The sequence below is a fragment of the Epinephelus fuscoguttatus genome, linkage group LG14 (genome assembly GCF_011397635.1).
Source record: "Epinephelus fuscoguttatus linkage group LG14, E.fuscoguttatus.final_Chr_v1".
Classification (NCBI taxonomy): domain Eukaryota; kingdom Metazoa; phylum Chordata; class Actinopteri; order Perciformes; family Serranidae; genus Epinephelus; species Epinephelus fuscoguttatus.
In genome coordinates this window covers 2,468,854-2,488,509 of record NC_064765.1, presented here as the reverse complement: position 1 = coordinate 2,488,509, position 19,656 = coordinate 2,468,854, and the positions used below count along the sequence as shown (strand labels likewise).

Sequence of the window (19,656 nt, the reverse complement as noted above, 5' to 3'; positions counted from 1 at the left end):
GGAGGAAGTCCTGTAAAGTCTCGTGCAATCCATTACATCAGCTCTGTAATGTCCTTTTAACTGAAAAAAAGATAATTTAGTGTTTGTGAAAGTTTAGTAATTTTTGAGGCAGTGCTCAGACTGATCAGCACAAGAGGAAGTCCTGCACAACATCATGATATCCCACACAACAACCCTGTAATCATTTCACCAAGGAAGTTATTTAGTGTTTATTCAACAGTGCTCCTCACTGAATCTCCACATTATTTGTGGCAGTGTTCTGTGGTGTTGTTGTATTGGATTGCTTGATACTATTTACATAGGCCTATATTATATCTCCAAAGGTATAGTCTTTTTATATGAAGCAATCCAACATAATAAAACCACAGAACACTGCCTCAGATAATGTGGGGCTACAGTAAAGAAAAGCAATATAAACTTTTTGCCCCAGGCAATAAGGAACAAGACAGGTAATAACTGAGAGCTTTATTATTTGAGTTTATGTTGTGCTTTAGTGGTGCATATTCCCAAAATAATTTACTTAATATGATATATATATGATAATTTAATGATCAAGTTGCCTGCACGGGCGGCACGGTGGTGTGGTGGTTAGCACTCTCGCCTCACAGCAAGAGGGTTGCTGGTTCGATCCCGGGCGTGGGAGCCCTTCTGTGCGGAGTTTGCATGTTCTCCCCGTGTCAGCGTGGGTTCTCTCCAGGCACTCCGGCTTCCTCCCACAGTCCAAAGACATGCAGATTGGGGACTAGGTTAATTGGTGACTCTAAATTGTCCGTAGGTGTGAATGTGAGTGTGAATGGTTGTCTGTCTCTATGTGTCAGCCCTGCGATAGTCTGGCGACCTGTCCAGGGTGAACCCTGCCTCTCGCCCGATGTAGCTGGGATAGGCTCCAGCCCCCCCGCGACCCTCAAGAGGATGAAGCGGTTAGAAGATGAATGAATGAAGTTGCCTGCACTCTCCTGTTGGCAGTACAACACTGGTTTTATCTAGTGAGGTTGAAATTAAATGCAACTGATAAAAATATATAAATTATATATTTTTGTATTTACTGCAGGTATACTGTTATATAATTTGTTTGACCTCTGTTTTATAGTCATATTTATTTGCTCAAAGTCATCAAACATCCATACATGTGCATGCTGTACATTATTATCCAGTGTATTCAGAATAAAAGGAGATAAAAAGCCTTCTCAACAGGAAGACGAGAGCTTTTAAGGATTGTGAGGAACTTTGAGCTGTCCAAAGGGATTTAAAGAGGAAAATGAAAGAGGTCAACAACAGCTACAGAGAAGACTGAGGCCAAACTGGAACACATCAGTACAAAGGAGGTGTGGAGTGGGATGAAACTGATATAATAATTTATCTATTTAGATATACTTTTATTTTTTCTTTCTATTCTGTACACAGAAAGCAATGAAAAAGGGGTCAAATTCCTTGTGAATAAAGACAGTCAAAAAAGTCAGTAACTCTGAATCTATTTTTTTATTGTATTATGTTTAGTCCATAAATTATCTTTAAACAAAAAAGTACAAGACAAAAACATATACATAGAGGCATGATGCAGTCTGACAAGCAGCAGACAAAAAATATTGAAGGATTTACAAATTTTTCAATCCATGTCATGTTTTAGTGTAGTATCTGATTTATATTTTCACTTATTGTATGTGTGGCATCTTTTTAGTCTATTTGTAAATGTAGAATTTTCCATATAAAATAAAGCTGTTTTAAATAAACAGTCTTTTGCAATCAATAGCCTTTGAATAAAATGTATAATATGTCTTTTTTTCTGAATGAATAATTGAAACATTCAATGTCTATTGTCATACCTGTTATTGATAAAATAAATGTCAGATACTTTAAGTTTCATTTATTCTGAACTGGTCCTGACAGCTGAGCAGCTGACACAGAGCTGGCTGTGGGACTGCCCTCACTCATATAAACAGGCAGCAGTCAAACCCCGCCCACTTTACTGAGATTGACGGGTCTGAAATCCAATCACAGCCCTAAACGACAACAAAAAGAAATCTGTACTATTTGATTGGCTGAGCCGCTGAGAGGCGGGCGGCAGCCTGAAAGGTTAAAGTCGGGGCAGCAGGAAGTGCTGCGCGTTAAACGCGGAAAGAAGAAGAAGAAGACAGTCGAAGTACAGCGTCAGGAAGACGGATACAAATTACGATAAACACAGCGGCGGGAAAACGACGCAAAGACACAACATGCCGAAGAAGAAAGACATCGTTAAAAGTAAGATTACAGCAGTGAGAGTGGTTTAATGTCCGAGGCTCAGTTTCATTTACTGAGAAGTGGACCTGTTTGGACGTTTGGACGTTGTTAGCTTACAAGCTAACGTTGTGCTGGTCGGTGAAACGAAAGCTAATGTAACCGTAGCACCGTGTAAACCAACTGTAGCTTTGTAACGTTAGGGACTGTTCTTTATCTAACAGAGGAGGGGGAGGCTGGAGTGGGACTCATTTATTGAATATAGCAACATATTAGGGGTGGGCAATACCACAAAATTTGGTTTCAATCCGATACCAAGTAATACAGGGCCTGAATCGCCGATATACGATACGATACGATATGTATTATTATTAAAGATGGCATTTCTTTTATGTAGGGGAAAGCAGTGCTCCATGATTCCAGCTCAGTTCAATTAATTCATAAAGCCCTATATCACATATCACAGTTTGCCTCAGAGGGCTTTACAGCATAGGACACCCCTCTGTCACAGCAGATAAGGAAAAACTTCCTAAAAACACACTTTAAAAGAGAAAAACCTCCAGAAGAGCAACTGAGGAGGATCCCTGTTCCAGGACGGACAGACGTGTAATAGATGTCGTGTGTACAGAACAGATCAACATAATAAATGTACAGTAATCCATATGATGAAATAATATATAGAGAGAGATGCACGACAAACAATAACTGCAATTATATTAGTTTTAGTAAAAGTATTATAAGGATAATAATAGTATTTGGGTAGTATAAGTTCAACGTATTTGATCTTTATTTCAAACACACAAACGAGCAGACAAATAAAGTAATATTTACAAATGATAAAAAGCATAATGAAAAACAATTGTCAGTTTATAGTTACTTTGATTTACACATTGAAAAGGAGTGTGAGGAAGTTTAAACTAATTAAATCCCACCCCTTCTCCATAAGTCATTCAGTGGAATGAAAGTTTCCTTATATAGACAAACCTATACCATAAACTTTTCTAAATATATCATTACCTTTTTAACTTTGTACACAAAATATATGAATATAAAGTCTTGTCTTTATACCTTAATTTAAATTGGTGTATGCATAAAATACTGTATTAATATGACACTATATGTATGTGACAATAATTAACTCTGTATGTAATAACAGTAGAAGTATGACTAATAACACGGTGCAGGTGTAGCTGCGATACGAGACCGGTGAGACAGTGGAGCACAAAGGCTCCGAAGAAGAAGCGTGAGAGACATGCAGTAATAGGACATAAATGTTAGCAAATGAAGAAGAACCAACTTTTCAGAATCTGAGAGAGAAGGGGCTTGGTGTATTATAGGAGGTCCCCCGGCAGACTAGGCCTAAGTCAGTCTAACGAGGGGCTGGTACAAGACAAGCCTGAGCCAGCCCTAACTTTAAGAGCCGGCCCTAACTATAAGCTTTATCAAAAAGGAAAATCTAACGTCTGGTCTTAAATGTGGAGACGGTGTCTGCCTCCTGGACAGAAACAGGAAGATGGTTTCGCAGAAGAGGAGCCTGATAGCTGAAGGCTCTGACTTTAGATTTATAAGGTGACTAATCAATCAACTTAAGTAACAGCTACAAGGCCAATACATACCTGGATATTCCTCGTCTGAGCCTCTGTGAACAGACTCTGTCAGTGAACTCTGTGTCAGACGTCTGGATGCTGTTTTTATGTGTCAAATTAAATTAGTCAGGTTCAGACATAATTTCCAAATTAAATCATCAATGGACCAATCTTCAAAATGAAAAAGTAACGAGAAGACGAAATCCTGGAGTTGAAAAAAGACTTGGTTTTTCACTCTTGTTGTGCATTCTGGTTAGTTAATACAAACGGTTTATTTTTGGACAAATTTTAAATGAGACATGAAGTGATTTTTATGGAATTTCATAGTCTGATTTTCCAGTCCTGGAAAAGTCATGCAGTTCGTTGTGTGTAATAAGATTGTTGTGAAGTGATCTTCCGTGGCTAAACTTTAACAGAATGTAAAATATTGACAAATTCATTTTCTGTAGCTGACAACATAAAATATCCCTAATATGTGTCTGTGTGATGTTTTGTTTACCAACATGTATGTGTCTTTATTTTCTCTCCAAGTTCCGTCTCTCTACTTATTACCGACAGCTTCTATGTTTGAATGTGATTTGTTTGTGGAAAAAAACACCGGGCAACTGTAGCAGGATCACTTTTATTTGTTTATTATAGGTCCTTGAAAAGTCAGGGAAAAGTTTTTAAATGTTGTCCTTGCATTCGTTGCACAGTGTGTCTGAGGACCGTTGGAAATTTGAATATCCAACATTAATTTCTGTTTTTACAGTTTCTGGCGATAATAAATGGTGTAATTTGGCAATTTTTAAAGAAAGCAGGCGTTCTTATTGAATGCTGATTGTTTTTGCATGTTTTTTTTCTTCGATTCTTAAAAAATTGGTGGAAAAAGAAATATAAAATACAACCATTTAAATTTGTATTCCCCTCTTCTAAACAAAACAAAAACACAAGTCCCTCCATGGTGCTTAAAACATTATTTGACATGCCTCCCCCTCATAAATTAAAAGGCATAAATAAAGTCATATGTTTCATATATCCACATCTTTTATGTATTTAAACATGACCCTTTTCTGCCTTTCAGGTGGCGCTCCAATCCCTAGAATTCGAGAAAACTCAAGACTAATGCGCACACATGTAAGTATTAAAGAACCTGGAATATTGTGTCATAGAGCTGCAATGATTAGATGATTAATTGATAAGTGGATCAACAGAAAACTAACTGACAACTATTTTGATCTCAGAATAATTGTTTGTCTTTTTTGAGAGAAATTCTTTCATAAATATAAGAATTGTTTTATTAATTTCTGGCACTTTATTGGTAAAACGACTGAGAAAATAATTGGCAGATTAAGATTAATAAATAGTTCTAGTTGCAGCTCTGTTGTGCTGTTACTGTTGTGGCATAACAGGTCTTCACAATTTTAAGTGTGTTATTGGGAACATGTCATGACTTCTACCTTTGCTAACACAAGCATTTCAGTCACTTAAATATGAGCTCCCATAGTCATTAGGCAGGCAGTTACAGCGGCTTATCTTCACAACAGTCAGATATAACTGCACTGAAATGCCGTGTAGTAGATTATAGGTATATTTGTTAATAAATAATCAACACTTATGACTAATTGTGACAGATCAATGTTGTGGAAATTCTCTGCTGCTGGTAAATAATGAAATAGAGACTTCTGCTGGCCGACAAGGTTTTTTATTTTCTTTGCAAAAAAAGGTCAGTCATCACACGAGCGGTCAGAATGAAGAAAAGACCCCGAGCATAGGAAAGCCTAAACATTTATACCTGAGGAACGCCTCTTACGGTGTGTTTCACACCCTTCTGTCTGCGGCAGGGAGCAGCGCCCCTACCCATTGTTTTCAAACTCTTTCATCTGCCGCAGCTATTGGCTCCGACCCCCTAGGATGTGTTTCACACCTGGCGTATCCTGCAGGATTTTGTATCTAGGTGTGAGGTTAAGATGTCTAGACATTCTGAAGTACAGGAAAACACAAAGAATACATAAAGAAAATGAAATTACAATTACATCAATTGTGTGGTGGTGGCTGCCTGAGCAGTGCATTGCTGCATTGTCTGGGCATGCCCTTACAGAGGTGAGGATGAGAGAAAAAGGGGGCGGGGGACAATTACAGTAAAGAAGCAATGGTAAAATAAAAATAAACTAGACTTACCTCCCCCATGGTTGTATGCCTGTGCCCACCAGTCCAGTGTCTCTGACAGTCTCCATCCATGTCAGTGAAAACATGGATGCTTCACACACAGAAGATCTATACAATCAGCACAGTTTCAAGATTAGAGTCACCAATTCAGTATCTGACCAAATGTCTCCCCCAGCTCTTGAGATACCTTCTGCAAGTAACAGTCAAACAAATGACAGAAGGGTCACACGCTGTATTATTTACAGCAGTATGTAGGTAACACTTAGCACAGTAGATGAGCAGTATTGTGGCTACAGCAGGGGCTCTTTGATGGATGCATTTTAAGTTACTGATCTTTTCTCCTCCACAGGAAAGTATGGTAGATTTCATAAATGGACGTCATCCTGGGAGCTCCATCCTGGACGTCTTTGCCTCTGGTTTATTGGGTAAGGCGCTTTCTGAGCTGGCTGTTGCAGATTATTTGAAGTGACTCAGCGTTTCTAATAAATCTGAATTCAACGGCTTCTGTCGCATAATTTGTTCTGTCTGTTATCAAAGAGTCTCTAGGTGTGTTTTGCGGCAAAAAAGTGTTTGTGTTCAGCCGCAGAGTATGCACACGGACATTAGAGAATTGAAGTTAGAATTGAAGTTATAGTTAATTGAAGAATAGAGTCTTAGGCAGTAATTTATGTTGGTAAATATGGGATGATAGTGCCGCACATGTCAGCATCTTCACAACCAAAAAAACAAGGAAGTGATTTGGTGACTCGTGGGAAACCACTAAAATTGCGGGGATTGCAACATCCTGGAGGAGCTGTACTGTCAACTGAAATCTGCTTAACTGTCATTCCTTTATGTCGGAGAGATGTTTCAGCACCATCCTCTTTTTTTAAATCTCTCAGGAAGATGAAACAGACTGTGTACCCTCATCTGTTCCTCTAATATTATGATTAAAATTAATGTTGGTGTTCAGATGATTACATGAGAGCACTAGAAAGAAATAATGACGTCTTTTGTATTTGTCTTTGTCTTTAAGGTTTAGATTTTTTAAGGAACTTTGAGGATGACATCATATATTCAGACGAAGATAACGATGAAGATGATGATGATCACTTTTATCCGTACAATGCTGCTCGCAAGGTGTTAGAGCCTCATCCTCGAATAAAACAGCTCACTGACGAGGTATCACACATCTGTCACTTCTTTGGAAATGAAACTGAAACGTCCCGTTATTATTTATTCCTTTGTAACATGATGTAACTTTCACTTCATGTGTGTTCAGACTGTTTGTTGTTTCTTTTGTGAATTTCTTGAATACTGGGTCAACTTATAGGTTGGATTCGATTCTTTTTTTTTTTTTTAGGAGGCTGATAAACATGCAAAGGAATTGATAGAAGAAGAAGAAAGGCGAAAGGAAAAAACTGAGAAGAACAAGCGTAAGAAATTGGTCAGTGTTGACATCATTATTTGCATCATTCTGAATGTTGGTGTTTTTTCTCTGATAGTAACTGACGACACATTCCTTCTCTCTGTTGCAGCGTAAAAAAGAAAAGAAGCGGTTAGAAAAGGAGAATGCGGTTAAAGACATTTTACCCGTGAGTCTTGATTTACTCATATTGCTGTGAATTACAACAAATACACCTCACTGCCAGAGTGTGTCTCAAAGCACGTACTTCCATTAGTACACTTCAGTGTAGTACACTATGGTCACTGCACACTTCTTGCGTGCACTAATTTCAGCAGGGTAGTGTTGTCTTAAATCGTGCATTGCCGTTTTGCACTTATCAGAAGTGACGATGGCTTTCTTTTCTTTTTAACCATCTCTTCTTCTTTGTATTCTTTTTAAATGGTTAATTGCAAACAGGCAGAGGAGCATTATCGCCAACATATGACCGCTATCTCTGCCCACACATAAACCAAGTCTGTGCCACTGGTCTAAAGTCAGACTTTCACATATTTAACCAGATGTTAACACCCGTTGTGACAGATGTTCAAGAGGTGAAGCTTCTCTTATTCACATGTGTTGGACATGTCTGATCCTTGAAATATACTGGGAGGATGTTTTCCAAACTTCATCCTAAATCCTCAACTTTGACCTGCAACCCAACCTTCTGATCGTCCTCTTTGGCACCACTGGAAAGGATGATGCACACCTGACTCCGATCCAGCGCCATATACTGTCTTTTGCCTCTCCGCTGGCCAGACAGGAAGTTCTAACCAGATGGAGGGATGCTACCCCGCCCACCCATGCCCAGTGGTTGGGGGACATTATGTCCTGCCTTAATCTTGAAAAGATTTGCTACTTGCGACTCGCTACTGTAACTCGGATAAAAAAAAAATTCTAAAATTTCTTTATGAAATACTTCCAGAGCTGTCAGTTAAACTGAAGGTCTTGTGTTTGTTTCTTGTTCCTGGTGCTTACTGTCAGAAGGAACTCTGATAAAGCATTATTTTGAACCTGCCTTTTACAGAAGCATCTCTCCGTCTCTCTTTTTATATCGAGCCTGACTCATTTTTAGGGACTATCAAGGAGATGGAGGACCATCCTGTTAACGTTATTCCGGCTGTTATTAGGGTTTTGTGGAATGGGAAGGATAGTGATTGGGTTCATGCTTTGTTCCTGTCATGGTTTAAGTCTGATACCTGTTGTGATCATGTATTGTGTAGTCCTGTTAAAACTGAATGAAAATATTCTTGATGTAAAAAGACAAATTTACGCCACAACATCAATGCTGGTTTAAACGTGCCGCTGTGACTAGGAGCAAGTTCAGTACCTAGCGAATGCTAATGTTAGTTTGCGAGCTAAGGTTATGTAATGGTAGCCTCCGCTAAGTCACAAAGATGGTCCATCATTCCACACTCAACTTTTCGAGTGCGCTAATAGTACACTGTATTTTCCCACACTGTGCAGTGTCAACACACTTAGTGACACTAAAATTATGAAGTGTTGAGTACAGAAGTATGTGATCTGAGACACACTGTTAGAGTCTGGAAAATAAAATCCAGTTCAGAGCCACACTGACCCTTTTATTGTTGTTTCAGGAGGAAGAACAAGGGAAGTCAGACTCCTCGGAAAATCAGGAAGAAAACTCTGTTATTGAAAGTAATGCAGAAGAAAAGAAAAATCCTGAATCAGGTGAAACACAAAATGGAACTGAGGCGTCTGGATGTGACGAGAACAGCTGTAATAATAAAAAAGAAAGTGTTGCAGAAATTGAGAAAGAAGAACAAAAGGTTTGTGGAGATTTTTACATTTGTAGCATTGTGGAGCAAAACTACTGTTTGTTTTCTATGAGTGTACTTGTGAAATTATTTTGACACTAGTGCAGGTGAGCAGTTAGTTGATGGTCAAGAACCAGACAGCTCAGAGCATCAGATGAATTTAGACGTCTTTTTTACGTCAATTGGAGCTATTGAGTCTGTTGTCAGTGTCTGTCTTTCTTGAAACCACCGCCTTGTGTTTCATTATCTTCAGCAGGATTTGGATTTAAATAATTCACATGCTTCTAAAACCAATTCGGTGCCTAAGGAGACGTGTAACCAGAGGCCTGCCAGAGAGAGGAAAAAGGAAAAAACTAAATCAGTAGAAGTTCAGCAGTCCAAGGAGGAAAAGCCAAAAGTTGTGGAGAAACCTGAAGTTCAAATGAAGAAGGAAGAGATTCATGAACCCAATAACGAGGTGGGAACACTGACAACATGTATTTCTACTTTTTTAAGGCATCGTCTTCTCCAGATAAGAGGTTGGAATTCAGAATCTAGACGACTACGGGCGGTAATTCTAGTTTAAATACTTTTTAAAGGCGGGTGTAGGTGCCACACGATCATTTTTAAGAGTCAAATGACACACTGATTGCATCATTCGATTATTTTATGTAGACACGCACAAACCAAACTGAACGCCTGGGTTAAGAGGTGGTTGATAACTACCTTCGTAGTACCCTTTATCTCTGACTGAGTTTGTCGAGCCAGCTCAGACACAAAGAGTCGGGCTCTGTCAAACTCGCTTCGTGGTGACTGTTAAATGTTTTAAAACTAACATAATTTTGGCTTTTAGTTTGGTTTGGTTTTGTAGAAAGCAGGAATATTCTTTGGCTGAAATGTGTTCATGAAGTAATATTGTAACTGGGCTCACTTACATTAATTAATACATGTTTGTAAAGCCTGTATTTCTATGACAGAGTAGGGTCTTATGTGGTAACTGGGCCATAAATGTAACGGCACCAGCCACAGCTGTGTTTTGTTTTTTCCCTGTTTGAGTCAGTTGGCTGCCTAAATGCTACGGGGATAACGTTAGCTTGTTGCTTGTTTTGGATTTTGTTTTCATCTAGTTCACAGATTGACACACTGGGTTGATGTCAGAGTAAATGAGTTGACATGTTTGAAGTATTCCCACTGCTAACCTGCTTGCGTGTAGCAGATGTGACATACTGATGTTTTTTGTAGGTTATCGGCATAAAACTGGCAAGCTAGCCAACTGACATAGCCGCTCAGGTAGTACTTTGCTAACGATAACGTTACCAAGCCAGCCAGATCATCCCTGTTGTCTTGATGAATTAACTGACGTTAATCACTCAAGACATTATTTTGCTGTGTAAGCTAGCTTGCAATTCATCCGCGTTAGCAAGCAAGCTAACATCAGCTAACACTATCCAGCTAAAACCACAATATATTTAATGTCAGTTCTTCCTGTAACGTTAGCACAGAGGGCCTTTGACATTATGAGGCACTGAGTTTGATGGACTTACTGTTTATCAGACTACAAATGAGACAAACGTTAGCTAGCTAGCGCAGTCCCCTGCCTCACTCCCCACTGCTAGGACACTACTTCCTCAGGAAGAGAGCAAATGACAGCTCAGACATTAGCCACTGTAGCAACTGCAGCAGCGTTAGGTCTAACACATGTAATGGCAGCAACAGAAAGTTTGCTGACAACAGGGCCAACAGGGCAGTCAGACCTGGGATCAGACCGTTGGCTGAACACAAGCTTAAGCAACGGTCTGTCTCTGCCGAGCAGCTGCTGCAAAATGTAAATAACAAACAGCATGGGTGGACGTGTTGTGTGTTGAATCCATTTTTTAGCTAACGTTAGCTACGTTCCACATGTTAACGCTGTAGCAGGGCTGAAGAGAGGCAAGAAATGCATAACGTCAAATCCTTTTGAAATTTCCTGGAAGAGTCTTTTACATAGAAATCAGTCCACAGGCACCCAGGAAGTTGTGAAAAATCTTTGGAGCTACGCTTAGAAACTGTTCACCTAAAAATAAAATCCAAAAAACTTAACACACAGTACCTCATGTTATTTTCTGATGTTTTATTAACATAACATGAAATAGATGATACAACAATTTTAAAGTTAGCATCAGCCTAGATACACACAAAAACCTCTTTTTCCTAATGACAGTCTGACTCTTCAGTTTTATTTGTGAATGCATCTTGTTGTTTAATGCTGTTGAACATTAACTGGTCGGGCCTTGATGTTTGACAGAGAGCTACATGCAGATTTCGTGTTTCCTGTAACACTGTGTAGCTTCACAGACTAATGTACTAACTCTAACTTTAACAGCAGACAGTGGATCCCACTGTAGAGGAGTTTGCAAAAAGAAGCAGAGAGCTCGCTGGTAAGTTAAATTTTCCATTAATGTCACTGAGACAGAAACAAACATGTGAAAGCACCGAAGCCGTCACAACTGTCCTCGCTCTGCCTTTCAGGTATGGGAAATCGTTTGGCTGCCTCGGGACAGTACGAGATGGCAGTGAAATGCTTTACTGACGCCATTAAATACAACCCAAAGGAATTTAAGTAAGGACATAGACTTAAACTGACTCCATCGAACCACACAGAGGCGGTGGCTGTTAATGACTCATGTTTACTCTGTGTTTCAGGTTATTTGGAAATCGATCCCTCTGTTATGAAAGAATGCAGCAGTATGAAAACGCTCTCAGGGATGCTGACGTAGCGCTCTCCATGGAGCCAGACTGGATAAAGGGTTTATTTAGGAAAGGGAAAGCTCTGTGTGGGCTCAAGGTGAGTCACCGCTCCTGTATGAATGACTGACATGACTTCTATTTTAATAAGTCGTCATGTTGGAACTGGTCAGACATTTACAGAAGAACACTTAATGTTGTGTTAAAACCTGCAGCACAGATAAAACTGACCTTTCAATACAAGATACAGGTGTGAGTTATGATTAAATACTTTTGTTTGTTAGTGACAAATAAACAATCTGTAATGTTTACTCCCCACATCCCCATTGTTTATTTAAAAGTAAACGTGATTTATTACCAGATATAAAGATTTTAAACTTGCTCATTAATGACCGACATGTTTCCTGTTTTTCTCCAGAGATACTACGAGGCCTCGCTGATCTACAGGGAGGTGTTGAAGCTTGAGAAGACGAGCGCTGAAGCCATGCAGGAGCTGAAACGAGCGCAGACGTTACACCTCATGGTGAGAGACGCTAACTGCAGTTTACAGAGCAAAAATGGCACCAACAGAAGGAAAGACTTACGTTGTGTTTACACCAAGTTTGTGAGTTTGAATGCTAGAATATTTTTTGCTGTCTTGCTTCATACACTCATGAAATTGCCAAATCGATAAATGAACTTCCACCTGTACGTCCTGGGTATCATACGCCCCCGTAGGATCTCAATGCTGATTGGCTTTCACGGCGAGAATCGGTTGCTGAAGTTCAGATTTTTCAACTCATGCAAATAAGCGTTAGGGGTCGTACACATGCCGCCTAGAAAACTTGAGGGCAGGTGCTGGGTCCTACTCTTGTGCCTTTTCTGTGCCAGCTTTCAAGAGCACTGTGGCAGGTTGCGTCTGAGGTTGCTAAGCAACCTCAACAAGCATTGTATCATAACCTGTTTAGCTGAAATCCTGAGTGCAGAGCTGATCTTCTTCCTGTTTGTCTGTGGGACAGATGTGACGCTCTGACAGCTCTGCACTAACATGATCAACTTCTCTCCTACATATTTATCACAGACTGATATTTACAGAGGAAGGAAAGATATCTGTCAGCTGTGATTGGTTGGTCCTCGTCACGTGCGCACTGCTGCGTTCCAAAAGTTGAAGTCTGTTTATCTCAAGGCGCAGCCGTTGCACCCTGAAAAATAGGTGCTCTGGAATGCATGCGTGCTGCAATGGCGTCGCTCTGGTGTTTGAGTCGGCCTGCCGTGCGTCTACATTTGAAAACTATGAATCTGAGGGCACAAAAAAAACAGGGCATGCGTACAGCCCCCTACTCGCTCCATTTGTGCTGCTTAATTTGCGTATTTCATGTCTGAATTGCCGCCTAATCGCGTCTCTACATTGACTGAACATGTGATTCACTCATGCCAATTGTTTTGTTCGCACCCGGTGTGAACACGACATCACAAGGACCTCTACTGGCTCTTCTCAGCCAACCTCTGAAAATTCCAAAGCTTCTATTAAAACTGCTCGTACCTGTTTTGGGTTTATACTTCACTTGCAGGTTGTGACTCTAACGCACAGTTTATATTGGACACACAAGTTTCCTTTGTTGTTTGTTTGTTTTTGTTTTTTAATTTCCTTCCTGTAGATCAACAGGCACTCTGTTCTGGTTTTACCGGTCTGAGCTTAAACTGATTTGACGTTCCTGCGAGAGGCTGAACTGACGTTTGTCGTCATGACGCGTTCTGGCAAAATAAACACTGGCCATCATCAGCGACTGCTGACAGCGTCACGGTGCTAAATCCAGTCCTGCTGACTGTATCACTGCTTCACTTTGCCGCTGTACTGTTATTCATTGGCTGTGTTTCATTCTCAGTTGGAAGGGATCAGATGCTCTTTTCCACTAGTTTTGGTTTAAGTTTCTAATTCTTTGTATTTCTATTTTAGGAAATGGGCTTCTCGTGGGCGCAGAGCTCTGAGGCGCTTAAAACACACGTCACTTTAGAAGAAGCTGTCGAAGCTCTGTTTAGTGGTGACAGTAATCTGGGTGCTGGAGGTAAACATCACTAAATGTTAAAAACATTCTGTCATCTTCAGCGATGTTTTGGTGTTTGAATTGTGTCTTACTGTTTGTTGTCTTTGGTCAGATGCCAGTGCCAGTAGGGACAACGTAGAACAACCGGTGGTGCAGGAAGAAGACGACGATGAGGGAGAGTGGATCGTCTTACAAGCAAGTCGTCCTCGAACGCAGCAGGTCAAAGAGTCTGATGCTTGTGGACAGAGCAGGTCGAAATCTCAGTCGCCGACGCCTCATTCAAAGAGTTCTGTCAAACCGTAAGACTGCATTTCATCAGTGTGTTTATATGGACATTTCAGTTTAATTTAAAATTTGTTAGCAATTACAGAATTTATAAAACAGATTTATAATGCCAAGCCCCCAGGTCGAGACCCACTGCACCAACAGTCATTTTATATCTGGAATATTAGAAGTTGCTGTGATTAATATTCTGTTGCAGTAAATTTTTCTTGCATGCTTGTGATCAGAACAACTGAAACATAGTTCTAGAAGTGAGATCTGCAAACTGTGTCTCACTTTGGATCCTGGAAAAGCTGAACTGTGAACAGATGGACAACAACTGTCAGTTCATCTGTTTCCTGTGTGTCTTTTTCAGTTTTCTAACAGTAACAATCAGTTTTTACAAACTGAATTTAAAGACTGTTCATGTGGAGTTTTCACAGATTTAGTGTTTTCAGGATAATTTCCTGAGTCGTTCCTTCAGTGCATCATGATTTAAAGCAGCTGTTTATCTCTTCTGTTTTGTGTAAAGGGAGCTTTTCCCCGTTTGGGTCGGATCTTTGGCTCCTACTGTCACCTACTCAAGGCTCCACGAGCTCTTCAGCAGGTAAAACACCACAGTCTGTCTCCTTCAAACCTCTGAGCTGGTTTTTGTTTTAGGATGTCGTTCAGCTTTTTGTCAGAATCAGATGTTGTCTGAGTTTTACAGGAGATTACAAAGAATGAAACTGGCAATTTTAAGTACGCAGAATAAAATTATAAAGCAGTTATGTTAAAATAAGATTCACATTTTTAGATATTTACAGGGCAACTCCAGTATTTTTTAACCTGGACCTTACTGTCTCATGATTTAGTGTCTGATGGAGAAGTCAGTTTTTGAAGGTGGTCCAGTACTGAGAGAGAGCGCTGCAGCCATAGACTTTAAAAATAATAGACATAGCTACTGTGATATCACCCATTGGTTGGTGGAGTCCAGTTTTGAAACCTCAGCTTTGGTATTAACATTACACAGGCTGCAGTCTGTTAACCCTTTAAAACCAGAAATGACATCACTTGTCTTGCACTGCCTACAGACGTCTTTCCCGTTCCATGTTTTTAAAAGAAATCAGGTCAATGTGCTCAGGTTTCAAAAGGTTAATTAGCTGTGTTTTAAAGTAATACTCCACCTCTTTAAGAGGACTGTCGTCTTCTGGGACGCAAAATAAGGCCAGATTCCATTATGTATTTTGACTAGAAAAATTAGGGAGGCATACTGAAATACTGATTCTGTGTTCTTTGAATCTGACCAACCAGAAGTCTCAGACGTGTCGAGCTTGTTTTCTGTTTATTGCTGCTGAGTTGATGTGTCGAGTGTGTTCGTCCTCACTGACTCCGAGCTGTGAAGCAAACATCTGCAGAGAGATGCTAAAGATTTCATGTGTGTGTGTGTGTGTTCCTCTCTGTGTCAGAGCTGGGACGGTCTACAGCATCAAGATGCTGCTTGAACAGCAGTGTGCCTTCGTCAACTACACCAGGAAGGAGGACAGTGACCGAGCCATCCAGTGTATCAACGTATGTGTCTGCTCACTCTGAATTATAGTCACATGATATCTGATGTGACAGCTGCTGAGGCAGTGGAATAATGTCATGATGCATCTGCAGGGAGTTTAAAGTCCGTCCACTATCAGCAGCAAAGTGTTTATCACAGCTGACACTGACCCAGATCTGCAGCTGGAGACACAAAATGAACTTAAAGAAGTTGATTGAAGTTGGAGACTTGGTTATTTTTATTATGTTATTAAAACAGTGACCGGCACCTGCAGCTCTTTCACTGCAAACTTCTTCAAGGTTTAAAGTCCGTCTGCGGTCTGTAAAGCTTCGTCTGGTTTCTTTTTCTCTGTGTGGCTGTGTGGTGCAGCTCTGCTGGGCCTAGCATGTTAAATGTGTGTTTCCTCTCCAGGGGATGGTGGTGGAGGGCGCGCCGCTCTCTGTCAGATATCCAAACAGATTCCACAATGGACTCGGTGCGTCCAGATCGGCCGCCACTGACCCCTTTCCACGCTCCGGGTAAGAACGTGCTGCTTTGATAAAATCTCTGTTTCACTTCACCAGTTTAGATTTTACTGATCTTTGAGTGTCATGAGAAATAAAATCATTTTACAACGTTAAAACACAGATGAAGTTTGTGGGGTTTCTTTGTACCATTTGTGTGTAGCATTCATTTAGGGCTGCACCCGACTAAGAATTTGGTTATTTGACAAAGCAAATTAGATGTCTACCTCTCGTTCCTTTTTTTGGTCACAACTGTCGCTGGATCCAAAGAGCTTCTGTTTGTGATCCGTATACGTGAAGTAGCTCCTCAGCCAAACTACTTATTTTTCTGTTGCAGGCCGTACAAGAAGGAGTGCTTTTTCTGGAGGACGACAGGCTGCACGAGGTCGGACTGCACCTACAGACACGTGCCAGAGCACAAGAACATCGACAAGGACAAATTCACCAGTAGGCTGGGAAACTTTCACATGTAGGAGAATAAAAAGACGAGCATGTGTTGTTTCCTTTGACAGGCGACACAGTGGTGGAGCCAAACTGTTGATAGTCGCCTCTGTTCGGTCTGGTTTGGGTTCTGGTGACTAACTGTGTTTGGATTGTGGTGATTTTTGGAGATGTCTGCACCGTGACGGCCCACCACTGTTGCACCAACACAAAGGAAACAACCTCCATTAAACTACTGCATCCTAGTAATAATTCATGAGCATCATCAGGCTGTGAGCATTCCTCTGTTACTGGATTATGTCAGGGATTATCTGTGATGATTAATCTGTTTAAAGATTGTGTTCACTTGATTTTTACTTTGGAGCTTTGCTTTGTTTTAAAATGGATTGAACAGATTGTTCTGTTGGTTGTTCAGTCACCACTAGGTGGCACCGTTATCTTTATCCCTCAGCTTTGGGGCTACAAACGATTCTGCTTTCATTTTAAAGGCTGTGACTGATGAGTAGTTTTGCTATCGGCACATTTAATGTGCCATGTTTGATTCTGAAGCTGTGCTCTGTAATCTGATTACTGGGGCGCTGGGTGTGTTTCATGTGTGGGCCGGCTGAGTTCAGTGTGTATAAATGTTGTAATGATGTGTGTGATGGAGAATCTGTTTCAGTGTCGTGATGTTTGGACACAAACTGTCACACAATAAGTGCCTTTTAGTAGCACTGTGGCTGCAGCTGATCAGGGCTCGGCCCAGAGGGGATTAAAGCTCAACTCAGAGTGTGTAAGGGACAGTTTGGATCCTCTGAAGTGGAGCTGCGTGAGGTAGTGATCCAGAGTCAGTGTGTTACCTCCAGTAGATGTCAGTTGGCACACCTCTGATTTAGAGAAGCAGGCTCGAGCACCAACTCTGCAGCTAAACAATGTACTGTTGTGGACGGAGGGCGCATGCAACGAGTTTTAGCCACCTGACTGTGGATCAGTGCCACACACACCCCCACTTCAAATGATCCAAACTGTCCCTTTTAAAGATGTGCCGTACATTAATATATAAAGTAAAGACCAAAGACGTGGTGTAGGTGGAGCAGTAGAGATGAGCCTGGTTATGAGTCGCATCAAAGAATAATAAACTCACCCTCATGATCACTACTGACTGCTGAGGCCTCAGCGCGTACCTCAGTGTAATTTCAACTGTCACTCTGAGCAGACATGACGTGCTGCTCTCCCACTCTTTGCTGTTTGATATATGACTGTGCAGCAACAATCCTCCTCACTCCCCCTCCAGAGAAGTTTGGAGTTGAAGTAATTGAGTGTGTTTCTTGGAGCGCAGGGACACATAATCTAATTTTTATTCTAATTCTGTGGTTTTCTTCATGAGTTTTTGGTTAAAATCTGAGCCAGAAATCTCCACTTCACCATCCACCAAACTGTCCAGTGTTACTCTCATCTTTATTCTGAAGTTTTTAACGATTTACAAAGAGACTTTTTGGAATTTATTAAGTGATTAAAAAGAGATACTTAAAATGTGCTCTGTAAAAACTTCAATTCTAATATAAAGACAATGTTAAACAAGAATTTGAAATGTGGTTTTATCCAACGTTCAGATCTTTGCTCTGGTTTTAAATGCAACAAGTGCACATTTAAACATGAGATTTTGGAAAACTTTGGGACCGCCCTGTTATTAAAGATTACTGCAGAGAGACACACAAAGTCCTTCAAGATATTTTCAAATGTGCTGTACCAAGAGAGAATACGTTTAGATTTTTGGAATGTTGTCAGGAGACCAATGGTTGATGAATATACTGCTGCTGGCTGGAAGAAAAAGACTCACCAGGAAATGTCTGTCACAGGAGAGCCCAGCCCTAAAGATATGGACGCACATTTACAGAACGGAGAAGATAACAGTGTTTATTAACTGTTAAAGACAACAACTTGTTGCACACTGGGCATAACTGAGGTCCTTTATTCCGCTCACTCTGGGAACATCTAGCTGTTGAAACACTCTGGTGTTAATGTCCCAGTAAGCTGCTCACTGGGCCTGAAACTGGACAAAATGTTGGAGTCACTGTTGAGCGCCTGTGGACGCTGGGTTGATTCTCTACTAAGACACTAAATTAAACAGCCTGCTTCACTGTCGTCCAGTCGGTCTGTGGTTTGAATCGGGGAAAATTGCAGTACTGATCATTCAAGGATTTTCGTGATCTCTTGGGACGACCAAATATTAAAAGTATACCATTATATATTCAGTGGATCGAGGTCAAGTCAGGGCTCAGATTGGCTGGACTACAGGAGACTCCTGGCTGAAGGAAGTCCTGGACTTGTAAAACATATTACATGCCCCTTTATAAAAAAAAAACAAAAAAAACAACACACAAACCATATTGTCACATCACAGACAGACCTCTCCTGACTCAGTGGCGCCACCATGTGTTAAGAACTGAGCATCGACTCATGAGTTCATTTTGTCATGTTCCTGCTCTGCTGCTGTAACTCGTGTTTTAAACATAATTTAAAGTAATAACTCTCATGTATTTATTATTCAGCAGATCTTGGGACTGTGGCAGATTTATTTATTGGCAGTGCTGAGGAGGAACTACTGACATGTAACAGAGTTAATTATATTACAAAATAAATGTAATCAGTTACAGTTACTGAGAAAAGAATATGTAATTAAATTACAATTAAATTACAATTTCATTTGAATTAATTAAAAGCTTATATGTAGAAAAAACAAATTCTGTTGCTCTGCATCTTTTTGTCATATTTTGGACATCGCAAACAAATATCTCATCATTTCCAGCTTCTGTTTCTAGAGACAATATTACATTTGGTGTGAGCTTGAAGAACAAAAATAACGTCTGTTGTAATTTAATTACATTTCTGGAATCCTGAGACTTTTCCTCAATTTGCTTTTTTTTTCTTAAATAGAATTGAACTGTGCATAAAACCTTTAAAACTGATAAAAGGAATAAAAGCACAAAAGTTAGACGATATTTTTATACATTTTATCACGATTATTGCATTACCTTTCCCTGTTTATTTTTTAATATTACATTTCC

At 40.3% G+C, this 19,656-nt stretch overlaps 2 protein-coding genes across 4 annotated transcripts in view; one reads left to right on the top strand and one right to left on the bottom strand.

Moving 5' to 3' along the window:
* The window catches only part of LOC125900850 (histone-lysine N-methyltransferase 2D-like), a 422,240-nt gene that overhangs the window by 265,619 nt on the left and 136,965 nt on the right, over positions 1-19,656 (bottom strand). The window lies entirely within an intron of this gene.
* si:dkey-33c12.4 (uncharacterized protein LOC560112 homolog) lies at positions 2,098-17,751 on the top strand. Of its 3 annotated transcripts, none has more exons than XM_049596117.1 (18): positions 2,098-2,238; positions 4,864-4,916; positions 6,298-6,373; positions 6,964-7,109; positions 7,291-7,374; positions 7,466-7,522; positions 8,970-9,161; positions 9,406-9,606; positions 11,491-11,545; positions 11,637-11,727; positions 11,811-11,952; positions 12,271-12,375; positions 13,789-13,897; positions 13,989-14,175; positions 14,670-14,744; positions 15,586-15,688; positions 16,077-16,183; positions 16,506-17,751. In XM_049596117.1, exons 1-18 carry the CDS (start codon positions 2,211-2,213, stop codon positions 16,639-16,641), a joined length of 1,947 nt encoding a protein of 648 aa, XP_049452074.1. In that variant the 5' UTR covers positions 2,098-2,210; the 3' UTR covers positions 16,642-17,751. The 3 variants fall into 3 exon arrangements, with proteins under 3 accessions (XP_049452074.1, XP_049452075.1, XP_049452073.1); XM_049596118.1 differs by having other exon boundaries at positions 9,403-9,606; positions 11,494-11,545; XM_049596116.1 differs by having other exon boundaries at positions 9,403-9,606.

Coding starts and splice junctions, on each gene's coding strand:
- si:dkey-33c12.4 (XM_049596116.1), top strand. CDS start 2,211: ATGCCGAAGAAGAAAGACATCGTTAAAA. Junction 9,162..9,402: donor TTGAGAAAGAAGAACAAAAG/GTTTGTGGAGAT, acceptor CATTATCTTCAG/CAGGATTTGGATTTAAATAA. Junction 13,898..13,988: donor CAGTAATCTGGGTGCTGGAG/GTAAACATCACT, acceptor GTCTTTGGTCAG/ATGCCAGTGCCAGTAGGGAC.